At 44.1% G+C, this 25,616-nt stretch overlaps 2 protein-coding genes across 3 annotated transcripts; one reads left to right on the top strand and one right to left on the bottom strand.

Moving 5' to 3' along the window:
- Window positions 1-1,153: 1,153 nt before the first annotated feature.
- LOC115322675 lies at window positions 1,154-16,227 on the bottom strand. Its single transcript, XM_040214579.1, has 7 exons — window positions 16,044-16,227; window positions 13,423-13,502; window positions 12,735-13,092; window positions 8,740-8,898; window positions 6,520-6,596; window positions 3,634-3,856; window positions 1,154-1,424 (listed from the first exon to the last, which is right to left on the bottom strand). The coding sequence occupies exons 1-7, from the start codon at window positions 16,225-16,227 to the stop codon at window positions 1,162-1,164; spliced, it is 1,344 nt and encodes a 447-aa protein (XP_040070513.1). The 3' UTR covers window positions 1,154-1,161.
- Window positions 16,228-18,210: 1,983 nt separating this feature from the next.
- On the top strand, window positions 18,211-25,240 carry LOC115326127. 2 transcript variants are annotated; one of them, XM_029986868.3, is made up of 4 exons: window positions 18,211-18,667; window positions 18,746-19,003; window positions 21,667-21,927; window positions 23,985-25,240. In XM_029986868.3, the coding sequence occupies exons 1-4, from the start codon at window positions 18,460-18,462 to the stop codon at window positions 24,764-24,766; spliced, it is 1,509 nt and encodes a 502-aa protein (XP_029842728.3). In that variant the 5' UTR covers window positions 18,211-18,459; the 3' UTR covers window positions 24,767-25,240. The 2 variants fall into 2 exon arrangements, with proteins under 2 accessions (XP_029842728.3, XP_040358410.1); XM_040502476.1 differs by having other exon boundaries at window positions 18,531-18,606.
- Window positions 25,241-25,616: the final 376 nt, after the last annotated feature.

Here is a 25,616-nt window from a genome sequence, read left to right as displayed (position 1 = left end):
CCAGTGCTTGAGAGCATGTCATCCGACTCTCTGGCAACACCCAACGGCACAGAATGCGTTGAGCCATGCAACATATTCACTGCGCTTGGTTGGTAGGAATGGCTATAGCATCTGCTGCACTACATCAGAGGTAAAACAGAACATAGTCAGTGTTGGTTAGTCATCAATATCACTGCAAATAATGAGGTACGACACCACACAGGGAATTGTAAAAAAAACGAGAAGATTCATTTATATAGTCTGAAAACACACAATCGCATAAAATCTGAGGAATGATACATTTAAAATTTCGTAAAACATTTAAAAAAAATATGTTTAAGGCTCAAAACTCAAACATTTCACACCAGGGTTCGTACAGGCTTTAAAGAAAAAATTCAAGAGTTTTTAAGAACTTCTAAGGACCTGTAAATATACATTGAAATACTCATCTAGTAAATTTGTAATATATCACCTTTTTAAAATGCACTGCGAAAATTCTTTATTGCACAATACCTAGGAAAAGGCGCATTTGCCGAGGAGGTGCTAGTTTTCAAAAGGACCCGCGCACCACGCACACACAAAATCCTCTACAAAAAAAATCAAGAAAATAAGGCAAAACCACAAATATATACAAGAGAGCCAACTAGGTATGCAGAGGGGTTTAAAGCGATAAAGTGGTATTCCGTTCACCAAGCAAAACTGACCCCCTCTTGGCTGCCGCCATGTTGTTTGACCACTGGAGACATGACCGTACGAAATACTGAGGTTTTTACGCAAAACTAAGCCGAGATTTTTATTGCGATTGCAGTAAAAACATGATAAACTATTTTTTTAAATATATTTAGCCCCAGAGATCAGTGTCTAGCTTTGATAAAAAGCCAAAATACAGCACCACGGCTGACGGCACCTGGCGGAGGCATTGCGAAGCTGCCCAAGTTTTTGTCGTAAAAGCATGTTTTCGATTTAAAACAAACGAAACAACTTATCCCGTCAGTACCATTAACACATTCAAGACTGAAAAATAATTAATAAATCATAAAAAAAATATAGCTTTGTAAATAAAAATACATATTGCACAAGGTTCTTATAAGTATAATGCCAAAACACAATAAAAATTAAAAAAAAAAATATTGCAGCAAAAAAAAAAAAATAAAAAGGACGAAAATCGGAAGCGACTGGCATTTAGGGTGGGGGAACTGCTAACGGAGATTCGTGGTCGTTCTTTGTGTTCTTCTTCGCCCTCTCCTCTTCCCTGTTCTTATCGACCAAATAGTCACCTAAGAGCTTTTTCACCACGTCCCTGACGGACGGCTCTTTGCCTTTCTTGGGACCTGGCTTGTTGCTGCCGTCCTCCTTGTCTTTCTTGCCGTCCTCCTTGTCTTTCTTGCCGTCCTCCTTGTCTTTCTTGATTTTGGCCTGCTTTTCTGCATAGCAGCCAAACGCAGCTGCAAAACCAGAGAATTGCAGCGTGTTTAGTTTTTATTGTCTGGAGTTCAGACAATAAGAAAATTAAAGTGTGTTTTAAATGGAGCGCCAATCGGTGGCAAAAGCGTAAGCTTGGTGACATCCTGTCAATGGCATTGGCAACCAGACTGGCTGGAAAAGTGCACGTGACATTAATGTGCATGCCTTTTGCCAAGTGGTTTTTGCTCCCACCTTCACCTGAAGCACCCGCTAATCCACATGCCATTCACATCTTCATAAAGAGATGTTCCAACAATTACGAACGCTGCTGGTTCTGGCTGCACCATCAACAATTGTGCTATCACCAAAGAGAAAAGGTAGCTGCAATCATGAGTTCATTTCACATATTATATTCTGAGTAACACAAATTGGTTAAAAAATATATTTTACTGTGTTACTGAAGTCTCATATTCGCGACTCCAGCAAAATGGACGCCACCAAGCAGGAAAACCGGGGACCAGCCGGACCAGGTCGCTCCGTGCCCCTCCGCGTCTCTGGTGGCTTTCTCAGACGCGTGTTGTCGGCACTGTGGCGAACGATGTAATTTGACGAAGGTCCGAAAATTTCTTGAGTTTGCCTGAGTGTTCATTAGTGTGGTGAAGCCTCAGTAGATTGTTTCCTTCCATCACGTGGTTGAAAGTCCGTTTACTCCACAACACACGGTCGTGTGCTTTCGATTTCTTGGTTGGGGAGGAATCACGGAAAAAACGTTTTGATTTCTTGTCTGTCTCTAATCACATTCAAAGTGACGACTACTTGGTAACTGATGTGGTTTCTTTATAAGGATGTAGAACAGTGAACTGAGGACGACAGACGAGGCATTTCACTGGAGGGAACACCAATGTGGCAGTCAAGTGAATGGGAAGGTTCGATAGCTGCTTTTCTGGAGTTTGGTTGTGTTCGATTAGCTTCAAGTTTGAGCCACCCACGCCGGTCGGTGTGTTGGCTATTCATCTTGGCTGCTTTTCGCCAAAAAAGCCTCTGTACCACTCTGAAGGAGTTGGGCTGACTTTCGCACTTGATTCAGGAAAACCTGCTCGCTGCAAATGATGAATGAGGGAAATTATCTGTTTTCAAAAGGTGGGGGACGCGTCTCGCAACGTTAGAAGCTGTCACGGCATTTTGATCTATCACGCCTCCAATATTGAAATTATACCCCCATCAAAGCCAGCAGCAATATACGTCTACGTTGATCAGGTTGACCGGCGACAAAAAATGCTCATTTTCATAGTTCAGGATTCGAAGCAAAGTTCAATGCAGAGAGGTTCTGCGTGAATCTCCAATGAAGACTCTATTCAGTTTGTCTCCGTGCTGCAGGCTAGAACCATTTGGCTAAGTTTAAGTAGTATCTCTCTGTCTGTCAAATATATACTTTTATTCAGCAGTTCACCTAATAGCTAGTCAACTAAGCCCATATTTCAACCCGAAGAATATACTAAGATCGCTTTAGTGGGACATAATACGTAATATAATACATAACCCGCTCGACAAAATGACTTCTCGATTGCTACTAAAACCTGAATATGAAATACGAGTATCAGCTGCTTAGTGGGGTGCCGGCGGGTTAACATGCTCCTTGGCTCGAGAAGCGCTTGCTTAATTTTCGTAACTTTCCTGCAGCCTGTGTTGTTGACCGGGCAGACGACTGGAGCTGTTTCCTAAATGTGGATACGCACAAAAGCTTGATTTCGCCGACAGATAAGTCGCATGGTCGAGGCATGCGAGTTAGCTGAAAATTGCTCTTGGTGGAACAATACTGTAGTAATCGCCGCTTTCCTTAGACGACCAAAACTGATTAGTATAATACCGTCTCTCCGGAGCCCATAGTTTCGGTTTTGAACGAAATCTCTGAAACAAAAGTTTAACAAGGAAAGAAGAAAAAAAAAAAAAAAACGGGAAAACAACACTATGCTTTGCAAGTTGATGTGCACCGGCTACACTTAACCGTCTCAGTTCAAATACCTATAAAATTGGGCATTAAACAAAACAAAATCTGTTAAATTGAACGCGCCACCTGTTCAGGTGGCCCGGCCGAGCCGACACGACCTGGACTCAGCCACCATGTTTGTTTGGTGGTGGCGCCCCCTATAGGTCGCTGGAGTCGCGGATACTAGCTTGGGCGTAGGTTATGCACATACAAACCTAGTTGGAAACCCGTGGCAGGGTTTCTTAAATGAATAATCCACTCACCAATGACGGCATCAATCTTTTCTGGGGTGAGGGGTGTCTTCCCCACTGCCCCATTTTTGAGAAGGCGCCTGCAGGCTTGTCCGGTGACGCTCCGGTCAAACAGCGCTGCAGGCTCCCAGAGGCCTCGACTGACCATTCTCACGAACCGTCCAGGAGTGGACGCATGGGTGAGAGCGTGGGTCATCGTGGCCTCCGCCAGAGTTATGCCGTGGCCGAGATGAACCTGCAGCATGACAGGCAGTTTCAATATACAAGAAGAGGGCTCTCTCTATTCCCCTGTAGAGCTGCTGTAATTTTGACCTGTATGACTTAAGTTTAAAAAAATCGGTACCCCATTGCTGATATCAAAATAAGCAGTAAAAAAGGGAATATGCAAACAAAAGATGGGTTTTTATTGCTCTACAGTACTCGTAGCATAATGCGATTCATCAGATGACAAAACCTTCTGTAATCACCGTTTGTTAAAACTAATTATTTTAAAGTGGAAAAGAAAGACCACGTATGCCACACACTAGTATATTACTATAGTAATACAGTAGAACCTCAGTTTATTGAAAATCCAGGATAACTAGTAGAATTTCTATGGTCCCATATAGTATCAAGTGTAAATATGACCAAATAATATGTATGACCAGAGCGCACCTACCCAGTTAGTTTCTGGACTTTCGTCGGCCCGGCTCATTTTTTACATGCTAAGTGGCACAAATCAGCACCCAAATGCAATAACATGGCGAGTTTTCGTCATTCCGTTGCCTGCTTGCATGCGAATCCATGCATAAAAGTTATTTGTGTGCTTTTCTGCTTTTTCCATTGTGATCTGGGAGTCAGTGATGTCAATCTCATGTGCGATTGTAGTGCGGAGGGAACCTGCTGAAGCACAAAACCCTAACGCCGCGCCAGAAAGTGGGCCCCATCGAGAAAGCAGACAAGTTTGCATTTTCGAGAACGAAGCTTGCCGAGAAACATAAGCTGCCTCTCGACAAGGACGACAATTCTCTAGGCCTGCAACAAGACACTCACCAAAGCGTTCACTAATTTGTCTTCCTACCTATGCCGAGGTGGAAGGCGCCTTGATCACCTGGCAGACATGCTATGCAAACACTGAAAGTGATATTGCTGGGAGTGTGGCTGTTGAAACCCAAAATGGCAGCGACTACGAGTTACCCGTGCCTTTGCTCTCGGAGAAGTCGTGCAATTGCTAGGGGTTGTCTGCAGTTTTTTAGAGTATGTATATACGGTGGCTGTACGGAAACATTTGCCCAATCGTCATTTTTGAGAACACGATAAGTATCACCAACCACAGGAAGCGTTAAGCAGATTGACGATTACTTCATGTAACTGCATCATGTTTTGCAATAAAAAGTTTTTTAAGGTTTACCCGCACATGATTTTGGTTCTTTTATTTTTTTTTATTTTTTCGTATAATTTTAAATCCCGCTTAATTGGAATATCTTTCTCAGTCCAACAGACTTCGAATTAACGAGATACTACTGTATGTCCAGATACCATCAGCTATGCAAAACTTGTAAATGCATCGTATGTCAAAAAACAACTGCAACCAAAAAAAAAAGAACTTTTGTAACAGTGCGTATACCACACGCATGTTGCAAACATGCATTTTCCTTGAAGAAACGATTTAGCTCACTATTTATGCTGCACAATGGAATTTACATTAGCAGTCTACCTCTCCACTCCTCTCTGTCGCACTTGTTTGCACCATGTTGGTATGGTTACAGTAAAATGAAAGAGGATACATGAAGGAAAACACAGATTACTGCAAAATTACTCACACCCTGAATATTGTTTTCATTTTTCTCCATGCAAAATAGATTTTTGACACAACTTTTCTATCCGGGGGGGGGTACAGCATCCCTCTTACTACTTGCATTTTTTATAAGATTTATCCTCTATTCTTTTGGCTTTATTCTTTTAACCAGGCAACAGTTTGCCACTGTATCACCAGTAATGTTAGCACTGGTAATGAATTTGATTAGCCCCAAAGTACCAGATTTAGCAGGACGCATGGTTATTAATTTTGTGGACTGGTTAGTCACGAGTTCTCAACCCTAACAGTACAGATTTTCAGGTAGTAGAGCTTTTGGCATTTGTCTGTGGTGTGACCGAGTAGAAGACACAATATTTTGTTACATGGAGCTGGCTACAACCACTCTCCGTTATGCCTATATAAGTGGTGCACCGTGCTCTCAAAAGCCCTCGATCCAACTTACCTAGTGCTGGCACTAAAAAATGCAAACTTATTTAATTAAGCTTTTCCACACCACATATTGAACTGTTTGCCACCTGAAAAAATAATAAATGCACTTCCACATCTACAGCAAATACCCATTCTGATTGGTTCATTAGACAATGTAGACATACCATACTATACTAAAAGATAGCCACCTCAATTTAAGAGCAAACTAAGTGAAAATAATGGGAAAGCTAACTTTTAGAGCTTGATAAAAAAATATAAAAATCTTGTTGCAACAAAGCCAAGAACACATACACTTTTAACAAACTTTAAAGCCTGCGGATTTGCAGTTGAGTTGGCAAGATGAACTACCTACTAGTGAATTACATTATGCTATTTTAGATGCAGTGGGCCGTCAAGCCTGTTATGGCTGCAAGGGTTAACTGAATGAAGGATAACTGTCGTTTCCAGCCCTCATGGCTTGCTCACCTCCCCTTGTGGCTAGCCCCGTTTCTGCGGAGGTGACCATTGGACTACCTTTAGGTGGTGGGGCATCTCTTAGGATACTAAGATGCATACGTAAAAAGCTTGCCTAGGTATTAGCTTTGTTAATATAATCATTAACACTTTTGTTCCAAAAACTGTCCTTTCAATGAAAACATTTAACAAAATCTTTTGTAGGCTCTCATGCATACTTGACCATCCAGGACAGCAAGAAGCGGAGGATAAGGAACATCCCCAGACTCCCCACAGCCAGCAGCCCCGGCATCAGCTAGAAGTGCAAATTGAAAATTCTCAAAATCAGCAACTTTAGAAACCTAGCTGGCTTTATGAAATTAAGGAGTTATATACAGAAATGAAGGAAAGTCTACCCCGACTGTAACTTTACCTGCCACTCCAAAAATGTAAGAGTGCAGTTAATTTAACTTGAATTGCAAGCCTCTGCAGTCAGTTTCTGGGAGCAAAATCTAACTTTTGTGCTTGAAGCAACACAAACGTCTGTGCCATTAGGCAGGGACGCTAGGTACTTCCATGCCTCCATGGAGCTGGTCTCGTGAAATAAAATACCCGCGGCTAAGTTGGCCTCAATTGGAGCAGCAGCTGCGAGATGAGCAAACCGGCCCTGGGTGGCGATGAGAATCGAAGAGCAGACCTAGTGACCCAAACGCCGATGCGTTACTTTAGGGCTCCGAGGGGGAGCGGAACCAGCTGGGCTAAGGACGACTAGGGCGCCTCTATGTTCTCCTTGCATTATTCTTTGTAGTACCTGATCAACAGCACATACTCTTGGAGAGAACACAAAGGGATAGCACAACACAAATGCTGCTGTAGTGCAGGCAAAATATGAGCTCAAACCTGAGACACTCACGTGCTCCAGAGCAAACAGAAAGAAGCATTGCAAAAAGTCAAATTCACAAACTTGTGTTGCATCCAACCGAGTGCGACTGCAACCACTTGCAACGCTTAAAACAAGATGGCGGCGTCTGTGAGATGGCACCAACGGCAGTGTTGGGAACGCACTTACTGTATCAAAATGCATTCAGACATAACCACAGATGCCATTCACTGCATTAAACAGTAAATGTGTTGGTAACACTACAGTGCTTGGAACGCGTCTTCGACAGGTGTGTTAAGGCGTCCTCATTTTGGTCCCTCGATTTACACCTTGTGATGTCACAAAAATGTCATGCTGTTGCTGGTCGTGATCTTGGCGGCGGTCCAGCAGCAAAGGTACAGTTGGCAGACGACTGTTCTACCTTGTCTGACTCTGCTGCTCAACAGTTGATGGAAACTCAAGTGAACATGAGACGGGACATTCCGATAACAGCAACTATTTATGTCCGCTCATCTTGTTAGCCGGCGCCCCTAATGAGTCGACAACCAACCGCAAGGATTGCGACACCCGATAGCGTGACACTTTTAGCTTTTGTGGCAAAGTTTATTGCCACTTCCGGACCATTTTGAACGCAATATGGGGGGGGGGGGATATAGGACAGTAAACACACCAATCGAAAATGCGTTCCAGGCACCATAGTAACACTGCCATTGGCTGAACTGCGCAGACGCCGCCATCTTGTCTTAAGTGCCGCAAGCGGTTGCAGTCGCACTCGATCAGACTCAACGTAAGTGTGTCAACCAGCCTTAAGAAACTGCTTTGATGTCAGTACTCCGGAACAGATGCATACACATAGCAGGTGACTGATAGCACGCACAGTTGCCCTGAGAATGATTAATTGCAGCTCGGCACATGATCCCACAACTGCTCATACACTAGACTTCTGAACGAATTTAAACTTGTCTTGATCATTCTGATAATATGAGGAGAACATGAATGTGTTGTGCATGGAATGCCTGCACGAGTTTCTATCTGAAACATCTCACAGCTCCTCGTAACTGAGCATACCCAATCATACATAATGCAGGCGTAACGCACACACCAGACATTCTATGCTTCCCGAGTTTATCCAATGATCAAGGGAAGTTTGACTATTTTTTGTTTTTCTAAACCTCGACAACTGCACCGAACGAGAGATACTCGAGCTGTCTGTCCCTGATAATTAGGCAATGCCTAGGTTCATCAGGTCTCGTTACTGTTTTTGATAGAAAAAAGGGAGCCATTAAAATACTTCAGTCCTGTTAATAGGCTCATAACAGACCTACATCTCTTTCCAATAGCAAAACAAAACTTGGAGACAGAGAATCCCTCAGCTCCATTAGAAAGAAATAATAATTGTACAATTGCGGTGGTCATACTGGCCTTGTATAGTGACATGGATGTTGTTGCTACACTCTATGTATGTTAGTACTACGAAATACATTCCTCTTTGGTGTTTATACGAAGTTGACCCACACATTATTTATGAATGAACTGTAGTTTTTCATGTTCAGCTAATTTACATTGTCAGCAAACTTACTGTGTGGTTCAGCGAGAGGAACCTCCTCAGACTCTGTAGCCTCCACAGGGAGCGGGGATAGGTTCCCTGCAGGTTGCAGATGGGAACACTCCTCGGAGTCTGTCAATTCTTGCGTGCTGCCCGATGCCCCAGTTGTGCGGTACAGCATTGTAGACACACCTGAAAACAAAAATTCCAAGGTCAAATTTGACTGATCAAAAAGCGATCAAGCGTGTAAACCCCAAAGGGAATACCTGAAAAGGGGCATAAAAATATTCTGCAAAAAAACACAAACTTATTTATTGTAATTGAGCATGACAACCAATTCAAAACGTAGCATAGCAAGTGGCACACAAAGTATGGATATAGCTCATTGTACAATGCAAAGTATCTCAACCTGGTCGACACACAGTAAAAAGGGATAATCCAGGTGTGTGGATCCTCTACAAACGAAACAAAACAACAAGGAAAGGTGGAAAGCGGCTATAATTATCACTTTACACAACAGTGAAAAGGCAGGAAGAAGAGGGGTTTGCACCAGAGTGACGGTGGCCACCCGTTGGGCACATCATAATATTGGTTTTAGTAGGGAATTCAGCGTCACCTTGATGCAATACAGTAAATTCTCACTTGAGCGAACTCAAGGGACCCAAGGAAATAGTTCACTTATCTGAAAGTTCACTAAAAGCGGCTGGCATCGAGGCTACTTGAAGGATTATACGGCGTGCAAGTTCGTCTGCTTCCTGTGCACGTCGTGCTTAAAGGGGTTATGACACGAAAATTAAAGGGATTGATTATTCTTGAAATGGAATGCTCATAGGCTACTTAGTATATACACCAAGTTACGAAATTTTTAGAGCTCTGATAATTGCAATATTCAATTTACGAATTTTTATAATTTTCATCTGGCGACCAGGCAACACTGCTGAAGTTAGTCACACCATGGTGTCCATAAACCACGTGACCATGAACACTCTCTCATTCTAGGCGCCCCCATGATCGCCCAAGCTCTTCTCGTCGCGGTACGAACAAAACCGCTCAAACAGCTCGGTAAACTGAAAGCTATTCTCGCTCTCGCCCCCCGCCCGCTTACCTTCCAGCCTGCATGCGCCTGCGAGACATTCCCGGACGACGGTGACCACGGCCAACTCGTCGTCGCTGGAACTCGTCGCCAGCGGGTCGCAGTCAAAATGAACAGCTTCCAACATCTCTTCATTACAATCACTCTCATCGCTGCTGCGATCAATGTCGAACACTTCGACAAGGCGATCGATGCCGTAGACGTAATCGTCACAGACCGGATGCTGGAAACGTGGAAGGTAAACGAGGAAGCTGAGGCTCGATACGCCAAGAGAGCCAAGTCTGTGAGTGCGTGCAATTAGACACCACGCTGGAGGCTGGCTACGTCATCAGCCTCCAGGTCCGCCCGGATCTGCCCCTCCGAGGGGCCCGCATATAAATCGATTTATCCACGAAACTATCGCGCCTTTTTCAAAACAAATTTAGCAGGATTATACGAACATACAATGGGTCCTAGCAGTATAGTTATGTAATATTTTATTTTTGGCGTGTCATAACCCCTTTAACTGAATATCTTCACTAGAACATAGAACAGCATAGGGCACAGCATATATTGAGTCAAAAGTGTGAAATGTAATTTATGAAGTCATGTACATTGATATATACAAAGTGCATAACAGTTATGATGCTGCCTTTCTCATTTAAAAAAAAATCTAATTTTCATTTGCACCGGCGCTCTTAATGCGCATGAAGTAACTAGGCTGTCCAGAGAGTCTCTGTTTTTTTGCACTTCCTCGAGAATAAAAATAAAGTTTATTCTCTCTCTCTCTCTCTGGCACTGCTTGTTGCTGCGACAAAGCCATACCACAACAATATCATCCACTGACTGGAAATATCCCGTGCAGAGTCATTTGCTATTGCCATTGAGGTGCAGTTTCTCCTTCAAGCTTTGACTTTTGCTTCACTATCGTTCACAACGTTGACGGTGGAATCTCATAGTCCTTCGCAACGTCCACTTGCCTTTCATCATTGCCCAGACACTGAGGAATTTTGAGCTTGTGTGATAAAGACAACCACTTCCGTCTCGTGCTCGTTACGAAAGTGGGTGCACAAACTGCCGTCCTACTGTTGTTACCCACAACAAAGATGGCCAAATGCAACCGACGAAAAGAAAAAAACAGACGCACCACATGGTTAATTTTCGTCTACCGCACCGCCGCTTTGCTTCGGCAGTACTGTGAAAGCCAGCGATAATAGGCGGGCATCGGCTACGCCAGCACTGCAGAGCACAAAACTTCAGTGAACTGATTGCAAAAATAATCCTGGGACCATCGATCAAGTTTGTTGAACTGAAATATTTGCTATTCAGAATGTGTTTTTCGTTAAACTGAAACATTTTTGCATAGAATGCATAGGAGAAGCGCCGGTGATTTTTTTAAGGTTCAATATCCTGAAATATTTGTTAAGTTGACGCTCGCTCAAGTGAGTTTACTGCATTTAGGCTGCTGTCTTATTTCGTGCCACTAAAGTGATATCAGCCATTTGTTTTCGTTTAACTTCTGATCGGAGTTTCCCTTTGGCTTCATACTTTCAGCAAGTTACATACTGTAAAGTAATGAATATTGCGAGTCTGATATGAACCAAGAAAGCATGTCTACTTTACCTCAGAGCACATGAACAGCCAGTCACTGCCATGTACAGAAATGGCCCATTGATTGACAATACACTGATAACAGATATACTTGAAAAAATCATCTGTGTCAAGACGCTCAACGCTGTCAACACCTTGTCATTCGCTGCCCTTCCTGCGAACAGCAGTGACGCTATTCACATGATCTGCAGTAAAGTAGACATGCATTCTTTTTAGTATCTTGCAGTACTTTGCGCAAATGAAAAAGTATTTCTGTCCTCATTTCTTCACAAAATTTAAAGAATTTGTAAAAACGAAATTTTTAAAAGTGAAAAAAAAAAGTGTCTGCAAACCATGTTAAATACATGACGCTGACATATGTAGCACATAAGGAACATCTCATTTTTGTAGGCACATTTGAAACCTTGGATCCTTTTTTTCCATGTAACTCCTAAAGAAAAGCTAACTTCTGAAACAATATCTACATCCACAATATAACAGCAAGAAGAAACTTGGGAATTAATTAATGGAAACTGAAATTCAGCTATCCTGCCCTTACATCCGGCCTCTGTCATCACACGATCAGGCACCGAAGTAGGGACAGCAACGGGCACAAGGACAGGAGCAGCGACGGGGACAGGGACAGGAGCAGCGACGGGGACAGGGACAGGAGCAGCGACGGGGACAGGGACAGGAGCAGCGACGGGGACAGGGACAGGAGCAGCGACGGGGACAGGGACAGGAGCAGCGACGGGGACAGAGACAGGGACGGGGACGGGGACAGGGATGGGTGCAGCAGGCACTGACGTTCTTCCCTGCAGCTGGTGAGTGGCCTGGTGACTGGCCTCTCTGGTGATCTCTGGAGAAGGCACAGTGACCATGTGTCCATCGATAGTCACCAGGCAAGCAAAAAATTAGGCCCACTGCAATGGACCTTTTCCGAGAAGCGTTCTGCGCACGCGCGAGCACCCGATGCTAAGCGGTGGAAGTCAGAACGAAAAATCGAGGAAATTCGGAAGGAGGCCGTATATCAGCGAGCACAACACGTAACTGAAGAATATATATAATTGTGTTACATGAAAAGAGAATGTCGACGGAAAGGAAAACACGACGTTTAGGTGGATGCCACAGATGCCATTCTTTGAAGTCGCGTAGGGCACGCGCCGCTGCTCGGAGAGCGAAGAAACTGGTAGCCTAGCTCCCTATATCGATTGGTAGCGCAGGTAGGTCACTTCCTCGATTTTTAGTTTGTGCAGCCACCGCCTGGTGCCGTCGGTATGTGGAAAAGGTCCATTGTTAGCCATAAGGGTGCATAATCCTAAAGCACAATTGCGAAACATTCAAGTAAACATGACGGGTAGCTTACCGATCTTGTCGAGGACGACACGCATGAGTCGAAAGTTGGAATCCTCTACTTCCTTTAGTTTCTTTTGAAGCTGCTCAATTTTTCCAAGAGCTGCGTCATGTTCGGCTTTCGACACAACGCCTTCGGCACATGTGGCACAAGCCTTTTCCTCCGCCTTGCGGAGCCTCTTCCGCAGAGATCGCAGAGCTTCTTCAGCCCTATCTAGCTCCGACTTCGGCACAACTGCAGGGTCCTCGTCGTCGGTCGAGTCTCCTGCTAAAGGCCTCTTCTTACTTAGAATGCTCGCCATCTGTTTCCTCTTGGCAAGAGCCTTGCGTTGTTTCAAGTTCTTGTTGGACGCAGAACCTGATGTTGATGCCTAAAATATACAAAATACAATACAATATTGTGGAAGTGCCAGGGTCCGCTCAAAGTGGAACCGTTTTGTAATTGCCATTTTCCACTGCCCTCTTTTGTGGAACTTCGATCTTAAACAATTTATTTTCCACCTCATAGGTCTATCTACTACAAACTAGCTTTCCTTTATTTTTTTCGCTGGCTCGACAAAATACTTCTAGACATCCCCAAGACGTCTTTTCAGGTTTTTAGCATTACAAATCGCGAATAATGACTGAAGTAAGGTATCAAATGTCATAAACACAATAACCAACTCGAAACAAAAGTCTGTGTCTGCAACAGACCCACTTACTTGCACTGGTTCCTCAAAAATCTGGGGAATAACCAGTCGCTTCTTGTGGGCCATCTCCTCGAGAAGTGCCCTCTTCGATTCTGGTGAATAAAAGATAAAAACATGTTAACAGAGCCACAGAACAGATAGGTCAGTCTGACATGACAGGGTCAGGCATACTGATGGCATATCAGCCACTAGTGTTAATTTAATGCTATAGTAATTTTACACCACCAAGCTTGAACTGCACAGTTTGCAAGAAGTAAAACAACCGCCAACACTGCAGAATGATGTCACGTGCAAGCCACATATAAATCCATGGATTCAATGACAGCATTTCAATTATAAGAGAAAAATAAGAAAAGTTAGCGGTCATGTGATTGTGCTGTGTTATGCCCTGTACTCTGCTGATAATCTCTGCCCAAAACATTACAATTATTTTAGTAAGTCACTGGAAGCTGCATTTACGTCACACATATTCTTCCTCTTAACAAATGCTTCAATTATTTGTAGGTGCTCAGACTACCAATCCTTGTGGCAGTTGCATCTTTTTTAATTTCAGTGAAAAAATTTAGAGTGTGCACTACCAGTGTAGATGCCCTCACATTCGGTTTAAAGGGAAACCGAAGTGGTTCTGTATTTTTGAAAAAACACATGGATCATCTTCTTTGACCTCTAGGACCATGAATATCGAAATTATTTTTCAATCTGATGTAGGAAGCCGTCGCACAGCATTTTGAAAATAGCACCGAAGTCCCACCCTCTTTGAGCATGACATCACACCCAGAGTTCTTGGAACCTCCGCTCTCTCGTGCCTTATTGAGCACCCATCATAGTCATGCTCGCACTCTTGATATTTTCAGAAAGGTCAGCAAAAAAACATCACAAATGGTGTCACGTGTGGGGGAATATACCTGGTAAGCTTGCAATTGCACGTGCTACCCACATGAGCGACATAGACTTGGTAATCAAAAGATCTGGCAGGAAATTTTTCGAGTTTTCTTGTGTTCAGTTACATCTTCAGGGAAAACGAATGTGATATTTGGATTCACGGGATAAAAATGTGCTACAATCTGGCTCTAACTCTCCTCAATGGCCAGCGACTCGAGGATCTCCCTTCCAAGCTGTTTCCGGTGTTGTGCGACGACAGTGATGTTTGTGAAGTCAGGAGCACATTTGCATTCCCGATAATGCGCCGAAAGGTGGCCCGCCGACGTTAGTGTGGCCACAGAGGCTGCATGTTCTCTGGTGCGGTCGTTTATGCACCTCCCTGTTTGCCCTATATAGCTTTTGCCACATGACATGGGGATATGTGATATGTGAGAAGCTTTGTAAGCAAGTGCGACATAATCCGGTGAAAAATTAACCAACGAAAAAGAAACCACCAAAGCCTTTCGTAGTGGGACCATATATACACGGGATCACTCATCGTCTAAAAAAGATCGCTGGCCGACAAGGCATCCACGTTGTGTGCTCAGCCCCCAACAAGGCGTACGCCACGTGCCGTAGGGTGAACCGGGAGACCGACCAGAACGTGACGACGACCTGCGGCACTGCGCATTGAACACCCTATGCCCCATGTGAAAAAGGAGTCGTATACAATACCCCTATGTCATGTGGCAAAAGCTACATAGGGCAAACAGGGAGGTGCATAAACAACCGCACCAGAGAACATGCAGCCTCTGTGGCCACACTAACGTCGGCAGGCCACTTTTCGACACATTGTCGGGAATGCAAATGTGGTCCTCACTTCACAAACATCACTTGTCGCACGACACCGGAAACAGCTTGGAAGGGAGATTACTCGAGTCACTGGCCATTGAGGAAAGGGGGGAAGAATGCGTAAGTGTCGCCTCCATTGCGCTCTTGCCTAAAAAAAAAATATATCCGCAGGGAGTGGCCCCTCGGAGCAACCAAGTCGGGACTATTTGAATGCCAAGATCCGACAGAGGAAAAAGAAGTTGACACTACCGAAAGTGTAGAAAAAAAGAAAGTTTTGTAAGATCCGACAGCTGAAGAAGAGGTAAACTCTACGGTTAGTGTCGAGAAAAAGGAAGTTTCAGTCTAAGATCTCACAGATGAAGAAGAAGACACCTTTTAGGATAGTGTTGAGGAAAAGAAAGTTTTATTAAAAGGTTGATAGTCCAGTAGTGTGGTTCTTTGTTTTTTTTCTCTCCATCGCTTTTCCTAAACGTTCAACTGGTATTCAAGTAAGCATAAAAAAGATATGTCGCAAATATTGCCAAACGCCTCGACAAAACAAAATGTTCGAGAAAAAAAAGAAAGTGGGCCCACACCGCGGATCGAACCCGCGCCCACTTGCGTATGAAGCAGAAACCTTGCCACTATGCTTTGCCACCGCTTATTAGAAAACTTTTAACTATTCGTTTTATACGAGTTTCGCGTAGTGCGTACACCCTTTTCCGGTCGAGGTGCAGGACAGAGTCCGAATAACTTTACTCATTAAAAGTAGTTACGTCGGAAGTAACGCTGGATATTGCGTTTATCACAATCGTATGTTAAGGAAATACGATTTCCCAGTATTGCAATCGAGTTCTGAGCTACACAAACCGCACACACTTCCTTTGAGGAAACAGATCAGCGCAGGGCAAACAGAGGAACAGCAAAGGCCAGGTACTTACTTGCAAGAAGGACCACTTTCGCCTCGTAGTAGCCTTCTTCAAGGCCGGCCTCGGAGCGCCAATACGCTTGCACCGGTTCACTAGGGATGTCAGTCTCCGTTTTTGGATTATAATCCTTGATCAGGCACACAGGCATGATCGCATTTTCTTTGTCGGCGGGGTAATGTACGTACGCGTAGAACATCGCGAAAACAGAAGAAACATACGAAAAGAAAGTCAAAAGAATAAAGCAACGCTTGCTGGGCTACCAGAAAAAAAAACGCACAACGCACAAAACGAAGTGCACAAGATAGAACGCAGTAACACAAAAAGGTGAAAACAACGATACCCAAATCAAAGCAGAGGTCCTGTTAGGACTAGGAGGCACAGGCAAGAGCAGAGCCAGAAAGGAAAGCCGTTCCGGCAACTCCGAAAAATAAAGGTGGATTGGATTGGATTGGACGGGATTGTAATGAGCCTGGAATATCTCTCTTGAAAACAGAAGTGAAACTGCTGTAACATGATGGTATGTTATTGGTGTTTATTCGTTGGAAGAAAATCCTAAATATCATCAAGGCTCATATTAATTATTAAAAATAGTAGAACTTATTAAATATTATTTTTATGACCTCTGAAACACCATACAGCCGTCGATTTAACGAAAACTTGAACTCGCGAAGTCGTCGGAAGTAAACCCCTCACGACTGCGAGCAACTCCCGAATTCTCGGCGCGAAAAGCTCACACACACACACACGCACGCACGCACAATTCCTTAATTGCAGGGAAGCGAATTTGCGCGGTGCTTCGGGGGCGCTAAAAATTAGATTAAAATGTAACCAAACAGCGTAGCTTCGACGCTGGCCATCGCCCTGGCTTATTATAGATTCGATAGATTCGGTCTTCGGCTCTGACTGCGTCTGCTAGTTTGTCCCACCGCGGTGGTCACTGGTCCGCTCGGCTCAGTGGCTCGGCTTGTTCCGTTTCTTTGCATTGTTTACCTTGAGGTTGTTCGTTGTTCCGCACAGTGCTCTCAGTTTCGACGCTCGGCAACTCGTACTTGTTCTTCGTCTTGGAAGTGTGGTCGGGTTTGTGTTTCTCCCATTGGCTCTTCTATTAATTGCTCCGTATTTACGTGGACCATTTTTAGGCGGAGTATTTGTGCGTGACTTTCGCTTTCGTCGTCTGCGTTACTTTTGATCGTTCGAAACTCGAACTGGTTCTTTTTTATTATTTTTTTTTAATTTTATTTTGTGCGTCAGTCGCGTCATTTGCGTCATTCTGCTTCTCGCTCCCCTCTGTTCCTCAGCAATTCTACATTTTTCTTTCCTGTTGCCTGTTGTTCGTGCGCGTGTTCACAAGCCTGGTTTGATGGCTGCGTTTGCTCCGTGACTTGTTATCATGGCTAGTAGTGAAGCAACTCGGCGTCGACGATTTGTTTACTTAGAGAAGGGCGCGTCTTTCAAGATACCAAAGTCCACTCTGTCTCGGTGTAAGAAGGCTGTGCCAAGCGGGAACCAATCAGCAACAGCCGGTTCTCCCGTCTATGATGTCCCCAGCGATGGCGACGAGCTCGAGAGTGACTGTGATTCCTGCAGCAGTGACCCTCAGTCGAGAATCACTGCGGAAGACGCTGACTCTTCAGAGAGTAGCGGAGAGGAGACTATGACTCACCAGTCACATGCAGATTCTTCAACATTTTGGGAACAGACCGAGCAACCACCACATATGAGTGAAGAACATGCACTGGCAGCAGGCTTACGAGCTTTTGGAACCCAAACTCTGCCCCATTCGACAACTACCAAGGCAGCAGCTGTTGCGATGATTATGGCGTTTGTGGCTGGTGAAGCCTTAAGCTGGCAGGGCCTTGACAACCTTCTTTTTATGGTCAATGCATTCTTTGCTCCAGAGCAGTCTGTGCTCCCACAAAGCAAGTACCTGTTCCGAAAGCTGTTTGCAGCCGAGGCGGAGTCCGCAGCTGTACGACATTTCTACTGCCGGTCATGCAATCATCTCTTGGAGGTTTCCGCTGAAGATGGCGTCTGTCCCACCTGCGAGACGTCTAGCAACCTCAAAGATGCAAAGAAAGATGGGGCTTTCTTCGTTGTTCTAGACATTGGCAAGCAGCTGAATCATGTCATTCAGAACAACAAAGCAGCCCTTCACGAAAAGCTGAACGAGATTGCCAGTGACCGGGGTGCTACCACCAGTGTCATCGGTGACATCACTCAAGCCAAAGCGTACAAGAATCTGCAGTCATCGGGGACCCTGGGGGACAGTGACCTCACGTTGACAGTGAACACTGATGGAAGCCCCGTATTTACATCTTCCGGTGCATCCGTCTGGCCCATTCAGTTCACTGTCAACGAGTTGCCAGTGCCTCAACGATTCCAGGTTTCAGTGCTTGCTGGACTTTGGTTTGGGAAGGGACACCCCAACATGACTTTGTTTTTTGGAAAGTTTGTAGAGGGTGTCAAGAGCATGCAACCCGTCCCCTGGCAGCATGAAGGCACACAGCACTCGTCTAGAGCGTACATCTTGTGCTGCTGCGTGGATGCCCCCGCACGCGCATCTGTGCAGAATATGGTACTGTTCAACGGGTACTACGGGTGCCCATGGTGCCTAATCAAGGGAGATTACGTTGATGGTACGTATCTATCTGACCTTTGGATGTAAACGTTCTACCACTGCAAGTTTTGTATAGTCATTTCAACCTCATTTTCAGGGAGCCTCAGATTCCTCTCCTTTGAGGATGCACGTGGGAGGACGTCAGCAGGTGTCCTACGGGACATGAAGGTGGCCCTGGAGTCCTCCTTGGTCATCAACGGCTACAAGGGTCCGTCTCCAGCCGTGAGCCTTCCAGACTTTGACCTGGTGTGGGGGTTCACGGTGGAGTACATGCATGCTGTACTCCTGGGCGTCATTCGCCAGATCACGGAGATGCTGCTGTCGTCTGTAAACTCCAACGAGCGGTTCTACATAGGTAAGATGGCAGGAATACTCTTAACTTTTAGTAAAGGTTTTCATGGGAAAATTGTTGATAATTTCACTATCAACCGGGTTCTATATATTCACAAGAGGATGTTGCAAACGATGGCTATACAAGCCATCATTTGCAACATCAATCACTATATGCATTTATAAAACTGGGGATAGTGAGATTATTGACAATTGACATAACATTCACTATCACATTTTTTGCAAATGTGCCTGTAAAATACTTCGATTTTATGTATATTATAATCCTACATTTTAAAATGTTTGTAAAACATTTATGAAAGATGCAACAGTTTATTTATTGACTATTGCAAATGTTAAGGCTTTTGTTCTTGTATTTAGCTCTATATTTGCTCAGTTACCAGACATTGTGCTCAATGTTCTGCACCAGCCCAAAGGGGGAAAAATGAATCTTGAGTTGCTAATAGGCAAACTATGCAACCTGCATATAAATATGAAGTCACCAATGTTTGATGTGGTAGGTGGGCCTAGGGCTTCAACGTTTTCTTGGAGCCAGCCTTCTGTACCAAGGATACATACAACATAGCAAACAAACATTAATTTGTTTATGCCCGCGTAGCCATCAGCTTCAAAGGAAAGGGAAGGAAGGAACAAGACAAGCGGCTCTGATGGAGCATTTAGTTCATTGGTGAATCGCAACATAAGGAGAGTGTCAGGCAGTTTTTTAGTTACTGAGCTTTGAACTATATAACAAAAAAAAAGCAAAAAACAATTGTACTGTTACAGATCAGGCATCTTTAGTTCAGAGAGATGTAGAGGCATATGCACCGTGTGGTTGTTGAAGTTTAAAGGGAGACTTAAGTGGTTCTGTATTCAAGAAGAAAAACACTTTGTGCCCTTCAGGATCACAAATATCTAAATTATTTTTCAATCTGATGTAAGGAGCAGTCGTAACAGTGCCTTGAAAATAACGCCGAAGCCCCGCCCTCTCTGAGGCAAGTGAGAGGCGTGATATGAGATGACATTATATGTAAATGTACGGCTTGTCTGCTCATCTCTGCTTTGTTTGCTGCTATCTCCATTTGGTTTTCTGTGACTGCTCGTGGTTTTCTGCGATTGTGCGTGGTTTAATTTTGTTATTCGTTTTTGTTGTTTCGGTCTTCTGTACCATGACAGTCTCACGATTATGCCGACCCTGTGTGCGGCTGTTGGCTCCTCTAAGGCAGCATGATTAGTTATACCACAGTCCTTAGTTATACAAAGTATTGAACTAACTATTGCTTTTTGCAAAGTCGGATGTCGCAAAATCAACATGGTGAAGCAGTAAGAATGCTGGCTTGCTCAATCCAGCATTTGAGCAGAAACTGGGTGAAAGAAATCACTGCCAAGGCCCAGTGCACATGAGAGCTGAAGTTATGGTTCAATATTTGTCTCCGCTTGTGTGCTAACCCTGCCAGTGCTTTTTTTCACCATGCAGTCTCGGCTGAAATGCTGGCTCGGGCAAGCCAGCTCTGGCCGACCTCCACATCACTTTTTATAAGCTTGACGTAAATCGGAAGCCATCATGAGAGGCTAATCACGGCAATAAATTGGAGAAAGGAAATCACGCCAGCGTAAAATAGGCCAAGCAAATAAATCTGCAGCGAATTATACACGGATTTATGCATCTGGTAAATTCTTTGTGAAAATAATAATGAATGCAACACATCCATAGCCGATATTCACCCCAATAGGAAGCATTCAAATTATAGAACGGAATTTTAGTGGGGTCAATATTTCGTAGATCTTGCAAAGTGCGCAAGGTTAGAAGCTTTTTGCTGTTAAAAAATTTTGCGATTCTGAGTGGTATGCTATGTATTTGTTACCGTTGGGTAAGATATAATCGTGATCTAATGAGGTTTCCAGGAAATTGAATCATGATGAATGTTCACAGACTCACCAACAGGTCTGTGGACATTTGCCCGCTAGTGCCATTTGGTCAGCGAGTAAGAAGTGGCAGTCGCATGGCAGCGCCATAGTGGCGCCGAACAAGTGCCACTGCCACTTCATTCAGCACAGTCCCACATTCTCAATTTTCTCTCTTGTGTGTTCTGACGCAACCTGAAAAGGTTAGGATACGTACCAGTATGGGTTGCCCACACGTGCATAGAATGCAATGCCGCTCGCCTGGGGCTGCAAGCATTGCCACTCCTCTGGACTCGAAGCCCCCCCCCCCCCCCCCCCCCACGGATGTTTTCCCCACACTTCGCTAAGGGCTAAAACGCATATGGAGTCATGTAAAGAGCCCTCTATATTTGTTAAACCTCAGGTGCTTAACGGCTCGCCATTCTTTGTGCATACAAGGTGATAGGTGATTATCAGGGTCGCCATTTGAACCTGCGAGCATTCAGGAGCAATACGAAATGACCGCATAAAGCTCTGCATATAACGTAGGGCCGATTCAGCCGATGCTGACCGGCGCTCGTTTTCGTGTTCCTTTTGCATTTAGAGGAATACTTTTCGGCCAAATGGTTGACTTATCCGAAATCAGCGTGTAAAACTACGCTAGAATCCACCTCTAACTCGTTTTTTGTTAGAACCTCTTAAGTTGCCCTTTAACATACTACTGTCACTACACTGAAGCCCTTGGAAGAAGTCAAAGGTGATGTCATAGCGAAATGTTTTTTTCTTGTTTGCTTAATATTGCAGGCAGCCCCTCCTCTGTTGCTGCACTAGACAGGCGCCTGCTTTCCATCACGCCTCCCCACTGTGTCACAAGGCTGCCAAGGTCCCTGGCAACTCGCACCAACTGGAAGGCGTCCGAGTGGAGGCATTGGCTCCTTTACTACTGTCTCCCATGTACACTTGGGATCCTTCATCCAAGGTACTGGAGGCACCTGGCCAAGCTTGTTGAAGGAGTGCACCTTCTCCTGAGAGAGGAGCTCACTTCGTCCTCAATTGACCGTGCAGGTGAGGGCAAACATGCTATTGCACTGTTACTACATGCAATAAACTGGCTGTGAGCATATTTTGCTCTCAGTCACAATGCTCATCCTTATTTTATTGAAGTCAGATCTGGGTGACCATTTTAAACTTCAACGGGACATTATAATCGTTGAGTTTTGTTTACGAATGGAATGCATGCATCCTTTCTCATGATGGAAGCACTTTACCTGAGAATACTTCATATTTTGTTTATGTTGGTGGAAAAAGAAACCTTTGGGCGCTTTTTAGCTGAAGGCTAAGAAGCACCCGCAATAAACATAGAAGATTCCACAGATGTTTGTAATTGTTTTTGTTATTGCATTCAAGTCTAGATTTTTTTTCTACTTTCTTGTATAATGCCCATGCTGCCCCTTAGCGGAACATAGATAGGGATGATGATGATAACCACAGAAAAATTGGCAGTCCAGTGATAACTGACAACACGGCCAACACAACCGCTTCTCTGCCTGTCTCCGTCTAACATTGTAAACAAAAGGTGGGCCAGATACAGTATCCGTATCATAGTTTTCGTTTTACTTCGTACATTATGTCTCCCCAATAGTGCCCGACCTAATTAGATAACCCACAAAAGCCAAGAATTCACGTATAAGCTGTAACTTACCTTGAATATGTCTCCGAGGTACATATTTAGATAGTGTCAACTCCCACTACAAAAAACTTCCACCTACCACTGTCTCAATGACAATATTAAAGACGTTTATACTCCCAGCGACTATTGGCTTCATATTGGTACAAGCATTTATTTATTTATAATCTCTGTTGTGGGATTTCAGAGTAGATTTTGATAGGTAACTTGGATCAGTAAAATATGTATTTGAGAAAAGTCACAGCTTCACTCTTCAAGTCTTTGATTTTTGTGGGTCATTTTAGGTTTGAAATTTATTTTTTTGGAACACCGGTAAAAAAGACTCGAGGTACATCTAAGCACTTACGAGTTGAGAATGCGGAAGCATGAATGTCATTCTTCGTGCCACGGCCGCTTCTGATCCCCTCGGCACCAAGGCTGCTTCTGAACCTCTCGGCGCCACGGCCGCATGTAATCCTTTCGGCGCCTCTTCCATTTTTGCCTTGGTGCAGGCACGCAGTGCCATGGGGTGGTCCAAATTGAGATTGACACACGTCAGCTTCATATCATAGCCGTTTTGCATGACTTTTTGCATAGTTTCAGAGCTGGGATGCCTCAGATCACGGCTTCAGGAATTTATCTGCCGTTTGGTGCGGCTGATGACGTCTGCTCGCTCCATGGGACCAGTTAATGCTTTCACATTAATACCAAAGTAGCGCCCACCCCAATTTCAGTAAAAACTGGGTTAATCTAGAGATGGGCACTTGTCCGGTCAAATCAGGTGCTTAACGCATGATTTGCAGTATCCCCAAGTTTGGGAAGTGTTAATGGTGGGCGCTTGAACGAAGTGGGTGCTTCCACGGTATTTTTTGGTACGTACAGAGTGCAACACTGTTAGCACGAACGAGCGATCGCCGGTTTTTCCAGTTTTTCTCTTTGAAACTAAAGGGCGTCATCCAAGTTATTGCTACAAAAAGAGCTCATTTAGATCTTTAATGTAAGCAATAAAATTTTGTGCTTGCTTATATTATTTAGAGGTAAAGTGCGAAAATGCGCTGATGTCGTGTTTGCGCTAGCAGTGTCGTGATGTGTACATAGTACATAGAAGTTAAGGCAATTGGCATTGAAATTGGTCTATGTTTAAACTGAGCTAAGGAACAGAAGTCTACCTTTTGGATAGACCGGGACTATAATTCTAATTGAGGTAAACCTGGATGATTGTGCCAATATGGATAGCACTGGAAGGTGTAGAATATTGTAAAATGTTTCAGGCATTGCTTAAGAGCCATCAGAATATTGCATGCTAAGTGTCGAAAAGTCTTGGTATATTATTCTCAGTAAAGGTCCGAATAGACAGGGTGTCAACATCTTTTATGCATTGACGCTACATAATGCTTACTGCACAGCCAAGAAATTAGTTTTTTATCACTTAATACCAACCACCTTTTACTTACAGATGCTCTACTGCGGACCTTTGTAGCCTCCACAGCGACACTGTACAAGGATCAAGCCATGACGTTCAACATTCACCAGATGCTCCACCTGGCAGAGGCGGCTCGGCAGATGGGGCCGCTCTGGGGCCACTCTGCCTTTGTATTTGAAAGTGGAAATGGCCGCCTAGTAAAGCTTGTCACTGGCGCCAACGCAGTCCCCAGTCAGATTGTGGAAAGGGTGTTCATGGCACAACAGTTAGATTCTTTCCTGGCCTCACCACTCGTGCCTGATAGCGGCAAAGACGTGTGCCACAGAATGCTGGGCTATCCCAAGCTGGTCAACTTCGTTTCCATAGGTGATGTTGGCTTGCTTGGGTGCCCTAAAAAACTCGTCTTGTCTCCAGAAATCAGGATGGCACTTGCAGAGTATGTTGAAGAGTGCCCTGCCCTTGCTGCCGAGTACCAGAGATTTGTCCTCAAAGGGCAAATCTTTCGCAGCAGGGCAAACAAAAAACTTCTGAAGTCTGACTCATCTGTTATCCAGACACATGGCCTAGACTATCGGGTTATTCGAAAGATCCTGTGTGTAAGTTCGAAAGTATTCCTTGTTTGCGACGACATCGTGATCAACGAAAGCCAACTCCTTCCGCACCACATTAAGGAATGCTTTATATCTAGGGTGGGTGCGGTACGTGTTGTTGAGCCATCGGATCTCAAGGCATCTTGCCTTTTCTTCCAGTTTCGGAACCAAGGTGCAAGCGTGTCGTATGTTTGCGACCTGGCGAACAGCATTGAACGGGATTGAAGCAAGCTTGCTTCACCTCTGTATAGTTGCAGACTGATTTTTCGGACTCGAAAGGATTCCCCTAAAAATGTCAGAATAACCAAGCAGTTTGAAAAATTTATGTCAGCCTACATTTGAAGATTCCATGTAACCGCCATTCGGTATCGATGGCAACAAGCAAAAAGTTTGACGGCGTCCGCGATTTCTGTCAATGTTATATATTAGCTGCATGGGGTGAGTGACGTCGTGTAAAAACATCTGTGATTGGGCACGTTCCCAATTTCTACGTCCGAAATGTATATTTACCTAATTTACTTTCTGTATAGTGATGCCTATGTGGGTACCATTTTGATTTACAGTATCTGATATTTTTGTATGAGACTCTTGGATCTTATCACGCTGTTACTGCTCCGCCATATCCAGCCTTGTAATTAAAGCTGTGGTGGCTAACAGTATGCATGGTGTATGTAAATATTGCAAAGAATGTTTATTTGATTCCGCTATTTTATGAATGTTATTTTTAGGGCACATCTACTACAAAACTGATGATTGTTTAATTGCACTACTCACCAGAATGGATTTAGGCGTCTGCTAACTGTACTAGTGGTTCAAATATTGAAAGTGCATTCCAAAATGACAATAACTGCTTTAAGTAGTTTTAATAGATGGTAATGCAGCAGGCATGCCAATGCAAACATTCATACTTTTTTTTATTGTTGATGACCTAATTATTTGTTTTATAACTTTTGTAATTATTCTTACTAATCAAATTCAAGTAAAAAAATGTCATGTATACGTAAGCTCATCTTGGGAGTAGAAATGCATGCGTGCATTGCTCAAATTGTCTATTGTATGTCTTTCCATGTCTGAG

Source organism: Ixodes scapularis, unplaced genomic scaffold (genome assembly GCF_016920785.2).
Source record: "Ixodes scapularis isolate PalLabHiFi unplaced genomic scaffold, ASM1692078v2 PGA_scaffold12__126_contigs__length_90152505, whole genome shotgun sequence".
In the NCBI taxonomy this organism is placed as follows: domain Eukaryota; kingdom Metazoa; phylum Arthropoda; class Arachnida; order Ixodida; family Ixodidae; genus Ixodes; species Ixodes scapularis.
This window is presented reverse-complemented; position numbering and strand designations above follow the sequence as displayed.

Coding starts and splice junctions, on each gene's coding strand:
- LOC115322675 (XM_040214579.1), bottom strand. CDS start 16,227: ATGTTCTACGCGTACGTACATTACCCCGCCGACAAAGAAAATGCGATC. Junction 8,899..12,734: donor TGTCGTCCTCGACAAGATCG/GTAAGCTACCCG, acceptor TTTTGTTTTCAG/GTGTGTCTACAATGCTGTAC. Junction 6,597..8,739: donor TCCTCTCGCTGAACCACACA/GTAAGTTTGCTG, acceptor TTGCACTTCTAG/CTGATGCCGGGGCTGCTGGC.
- LOC115326127 (XM_029986868.3), top strand. CDS start 18,460: ATGACTTTGTTTTTTGGAAAGTTTGTAGAGGGTGTCAAGAGCATGCAA. Junction 19,004..21,666: donor CAACGAGCGGTTCTACATAG/GTAAGATGGCAG, acceptor TTAATATTGCAG/GCAGCCCCTCCTCTGTTGCT. Junction 21,928..23,984: donor GTCCTCAATTGACCGTGCAG/GTGAGGGCAAAC, acceptor TTTTACTTACAG/ATGCTCTACTGCGGACCTTT.